The sequence below is a fragment of the Myotis brandtii genome, unplaced genomic scaffold (assembly GCF_000412655.1).
Source record: "Myotis brandtii unplaced genomic scaffold, ASM41265v1 scaffold145, whole genome shotgun sequence".
NCBI lineage: Eukaryota > Metazoa > Chordata > Mammalia > Chiroptera > Vespertilionidae > Myotis > Myotis brandtii.
In genome coordinates, this window is record NW_005355204.1 from 1,495,178 (window position 1) to 1,500,785 (window position 5,608).

General features: G+C 47.2%; 1 protein-coding gene across 1 annotated transcript; it reads left to right on the forward strand.

Annotated features, from left to right (window-relative positions):
• Positions 1-6: 6 nt before the first annotated feature.
• WDR60 (WD repeat domain 60) lies at positions 7-4,615 on the forward strand (the record flags this gene model as incomplete). Its single annotated transcript, XM_005861193.2, has 5 exons — positions 7-30; positions 1,485-1,538; positions 2,394-2,787; positions 4,148-4,239; positions 4,498-4,615. Coding segments are annotated over exons 1-5 (673 nt in total), but the record flags the coding sequence as incomplete, so codon positions are not given.
• Positions 4,616-5,608: the final 993 nt, after the last annotated feature.

The following is a 5,608-nucleotide window of genomic DNA, read 5'->3' on the forward strand; positions in this document are numbered from 1 at the left end:
CCCCTGCGAGCGGCGATGGAGCCGGGGAAGGTGGGTGCACACGGGCTCTGGGGAGTTCGCGGACCTTGGCTAGTTGGCCCAGTCTCCCCAGTGTCCAGGCACCCGGCGGCCCTGGGCTCGGGCCGGACTCCCGTGACCGCTTAGCCTCGGGGACTCGGATGGGCCGGGGTCGGTGTGCGGTTTACCGCCTCCTTTTACCCAGCGCTTAACGTGCACAGACTCCCCGACCTCTGTCTTCTGTCCTTTTCCCTCTCGTTTTCTTAAGTTATCCTGTAGCGTAAGGTTCGTGTGATTTGTTAGTAGGTTGATTTTTAAATCTGAAAACCAAGCATGTTATATGATTACATGCGCAGGATTCACTGCAGACCTACGTGTGATTGGGCCGAGAATGTCATTGTTGTTGACATTTCATGATCACTTTCAAAAGGAAAGCTCTCGTTTACCTTCACTTCGGGGATCTCTCTCTCTCTCTCCCCCCCTCCCTTTTTTCTTTCTCCATCCTCTCTCTCTAGAACTCTGATTCAGTCTCTCGTTAAGTGTTGGACTGGCGGCTTGTATTTCCCATCTCTTTGCCTTTTTAAAAATATAGATATATTAGGGGGATTTCTCCAACTTTATAGTTAGCTTTATTTACTTAAATGTTTTAGTTTGTTACATTTAATATTAAGAATTCTTGTTCTCATATTGCTTCTTTTGTAGCATGTTTTAATTTGTGCTTAAAAGATTTTTAATATCTTCCAGAGGATATAACTCTTATGCCTTTACAAAAATAAAATAAATACTTCTGTTCATTTTCTTGGGTCATTTTCTCTATTTGTCTTGATTCTTTTCTCTCTCTTTTTAAAATCCCCGCTAAGGATATGCTTTTATTGAATTTAGAGAGAGAGGAGGGGAAAGAGAGAGAACATCAATGAAAAACATCGATAGGTTGCCACGCCAGGGCCAGGGAGGAAACCCGCAGCCTCGGTATGTGCCCTGATGGGGAATCGAACCCGAAACCTGTTGGTGTACAGGACAATAGTCTCACCAACTGAGCCACCCGGCCAGGGTGATGCTTCTCTTTCTGATGTTGGTTTTTCTTAAATGCCTGACTGACCCTTCATATTTATGAATGAAGCACCAGCCTCCTTAAAGTAAGCTTTCGGAGTGTTGGGACTGCACTGATAGGCCGCAGAGGGACCTGGAAAAGGGCGGACTGTGTTGCCTATGCTTAGGCAGAGCCTTGAGGCAGTATGGACATTTATATTGTGAAGTAGCCAAAGAAACACATTCTGTAATAATTTATAGGTAATTTTACACTAGTGAATAATTTTTAAAAATCTGTATGTCTGTTACCATTTATTCTGGTCGATAGACAGTAAATTCTTGCGTATTCAGGACTGATTGCCATTGACTAGAATGGCCTAATGAAAAGCAGCTTGCTAGAGCTTGCCAAATGATTATTTTAAACTTGGAAAATTCCAACTTTATACTTTTCTTTTTAGAGAAGAACCAAAGATGAAACATGGACAGCAGATGACCTCCGAAAACACCTTTGGGTAAATGTATTTCAAAGATTTGAGCTGGGGTCTGATTGGACAGTTTCTCCTGGTTCTCAGCCCTACACAACTTTGCTCCCACGTGGCTCATTTCAGGGGTGTTCTCGACTCATGTGGTTAGTAGCTCTGGGTCTGTGGTGGGAAAGGGTTTCCTAGCCCAGCCTGCATGTCACCAACTCTGGCTTCTTTCATGGTTCAGAGCCCAGGCTGTGTGTGTATCTGTGTGGTGTGTGCATTGTGCGTGTCTGTGTGTGCATGTCTGTGTGTGTGTATGTGTACATACGTGGAGAGAGGCTTGGGGATTGAGAGAGATCCCCTGAGAGTTTTATAAGGAAGGTCCTTGTTCTTGAATAGGACCTGGATGGGCCTAGTCTCAGAGACTGTGACACAGCTTCAGTACCTTGTTCTCTATATATTTTTTTTCTTTATGAAAATCTAAACTGAAAGAAGCTGTGAGTTCTCAAGGCTCACCCTAGAGCTTCCACAAGGCATTCCTGTGTGCCATTGAGTCATTGATTTGCATATTTATTCTGCTATTTCTTTTTTTTTTTCCCTTCAGTATCCTGTTTCTTTCTTTCTAATCTGGGTAGTGTTTTAGATTTGACTTGCCCCCTTCAGTATCCTGTTTCTTTCTAATCTGGGTAGTGTTTTAGATTTGACTTGCCAACACATGGGAATATGTCTCCCAAGTGGGCGCTGGTCTGCAGTCATAGAAATGCTAAGTGTGACACCTCTGTGGCTGTGGAGGCTTCTCCTGCCCTGCTGCTGGCGGGAGAGCAGGACACAGTGGCAGCTGGTGGTTTTGAGGCCGTCACGCTCAGAAACCCCTTCCTTTTTCTTGCTTTGGCTGCACAGTCGACACTTCCTAGAGAAGATAAGAAACACAAGGAAAAGAAGCTACATAAGGACTTGGAAACGGATGCCCCAGAGTCCAAGGAGCAGAAGCCCAGGGACCCAGACCGGGATGCCAAGCACAGGGAGAGGGTGGCAGACAGAGACCGCCATGGCTCCAGGGAGTATCCTCGTGGGGACAGAGACAAGGAGAAGCCACGGGAGAGGAGAAGGGACGCCCGGGACCTGGACAGAGAGAAGCTGAGGGACAAGGCCCGAGAGCATGACACAGAGAAGCACCAGAGCCGAGGCAAAGACCGGGAGAGGGACCGGGAGCGTGAGGGAGAGCACCGGGTGCGGAGGGAAGAGCCCAAGCCTGTGGCCAGGCACCACTGGCCTGAGCACAGGATGCGGTCAGGTGCGTGTCTGGGCTGTGGCCGTCCCAGGGCCAGGCATGTGGGCGAGCCCCTCTGCAGTGCTCACTCCCCACGTCGGCCTCGCCCTGGCTTTGCGTTTGGTTGTGCCCCTGCTGAACTGTGTGCTTTGCAAGATGGTTGCCTTTTGGGTATTTTAGAACTCATTTCAATGAATGAAAGGAGTAACGATTTTCTCATGTGCTAGAGTTTTACTATTGAAACATTCCCGATTAATTATCTTCGTAAATCTCAATCCACATTGTAGAGAAACAAACATTATGCTCTTTGGTAAAAGAATTTCTCAGAAGTATCAGTTTTATTTTAAGCAATATTTAACAGTTTGTCCGAATGTTTAATTTGGTCCTTATCTTTGAAAATGTTGATTCTCTTCATTTTAAGCCTAATGACTTTTTTTCTTGGCAGATTCAAAAGTGAAAGTCTAGTTTTTCACTATTGGAGGGAGCTGTGTGTATTGTCACTGGGTGTGTGTGGCTCTGCTGGTCCCTTTGGCCTCTCACAGGTGGGGTGGGGGGCAGTGACCGGCTGTAGGTGGCGTTTTTCTGGACGCTGTGCTGCCCCAGCACCTCTGTTGGCGACGCAGGGCCCAAAGGTGCGTGCGTTGGGCTGGTGCCTCTGAGTTCCAGCAGCTAGGCTGCATCTGCCAGGTTGCCTCCTTAGCAGGTGCCACTGTCATCTCCTTTATTCCATTTTTGTATGTGATTTTTTAATTTTTAATTTATCTTTATTGTTGAAAGTATTACAGATGTCCCCTTTCTTCCCCATTGACCGCTTGTAGCCCACCCCCACCCCTCACTCCAGGCCTTCCCCGCACTATTGTCTGTGTCCAGGGCTTATGCACATGTGCAGACAAGGTCTTTGGTTAATCTCTTCCCAGCCACCCACCTACCCCTGTTGTCTCTCTGAGATTCATTTTTAGTTTAGATTCCAGGACTTTCCATTCTTGAGATTGTAGAATGTGGTCTAATAGAAGAATATGTTTTCATGTGTTAATACATAATTTTGTAATGCAGTATTTACAAAGACTTCAGCAAGATGTCTGAAGTTTGGGAATGTTAAAAGTATGTTTTCTTGCCCTCGCCAGTTTGGCTCAGTGGATAGAGCGTCGGCCTGTGGATTGAAGGGTTCTGGGTTTGATTCCAGTCAAGGGCATGTACCTCGGTTGCAGGCTCAATCCCTGGCCCTGGTTGGGACGCATGTGGGAGGCAACCAATCGACATTGATGTTTCTCTCTCTGTCTCTCCCTCTCGATTCCACTCTCTCTAAAAAAATCAATGGAAAAATGTCCTCTGGTGAAGATTAACAACAAAAAACAAACAATAAAAGTATGTTTTCTTTTTATAGTAAGTAAAGTAAGAACTGACGAGAATGAGAGGAGGGATGAGAACTCTGAAAGAGGAGATGAAGAGAGAGAAAGAAGATACCGAGAAAGGAAGGTATGCATACCAGGCCCCAAACACTGCAAATCGATGACATGTTAGTGTTATAGGCATTGGGGAAATTTTGTAACATAGACTTTGAGGCTTGGGAAGACACCCAGGGGGTAAGTTCTGCATTAAGTCATAATTATGTCCTTATGATCATTTCTGGAAGCGAACTTGCTGGATCGGGGTAAATGTAGACGCCCCCATTTGCCTTATATAAAGGCTTTAGTTACTTATGTCCTCAGGGTCCTGTCCCTGTGTCCTCAGCAGATGTGTCCCAGGCGGTGTCCTGACTCAGGAGGACAGGCGCGTGGCATTTGTACTCCTGTGGCAGGTGTGTCCTGCAAGCTGATGTCTGATACCTGTGGCAAACCCACCTGCTGCATTTGTTGCCTTTCTAGTGGAGTCCTTTTTTTTAAAAAAAAAAAAATGCTTTATTTTTGAAAGTATTACATATGTCCTCTTTTCCCCCCATAGACCCCCTCCAACCCACCCCAGGCCCTCACCGCCCCATTGTCTGTGTCCATGGGCCATGCATATCTGCATACAATGTCCTTGGTTGATTATCTCCCACCCACCCACACTCCACTGCCTTCCCTCTGAGATTCTGCACTCTGTTCCATGCTTCCATGTCTCTGGATACACTCCGTTCATCAGTTTATTTTGTTACTTAGATTCCACATAAGAGTGAGATCATGTGACACTTGTCTTTCTCTCACTGGCTTATTTCACTTAGCATGATACTCTCCAGGTCCCTCCATGCTGTCTCACAGGGTAAGAGATTCTTCTATTTTACTGCTGCATAGTATTCCATGTGTAAATGTACCACAGCTTTTTGTCCACTCATCTCCTGATGGGCACTTGGGCTGTTTCCAGATCTTAGCTATTGTAAATTATGCTGCTACTAGAGGCCCGGTGCACAAAATTTGTGCATGGGGTGGGGGTCCCTCAGCCTGGCCTGCACCCTCTCCAATCCGGGCACCCTAGGGGGATGTCTGACTGCTGGTTTAGACCACTGGCTCCTAACCACTCACCTGCCCGCCTGCTTACCTGATCACCCCCTAACCCCTCTGCCTGCCTGCCTAATCGCCCCTAACCGCCCTCCCCTGCCGGCCCAATCACCCCTAACCACCCTCTCCTGTGGCCCGATCACCCCTAACCGCCCTCCCCTGCTGGCCTGATCGCCCCTAACTGCTCCCCTGCTGGCCTGATCGCCTCTGACCGCCTCTGCCTTGGCCCCCGCCACCATGGCTTTGTCCGGAAGGAGGACTGACAACCAGAAGATGTCTGGTCAACCCGGTCTAATTAGTATGTTACCCTTTCATTAGTATAGATGAACATAGGGGTGCATATATTCTTTCTGATTGGTGTTTCGGGTTTC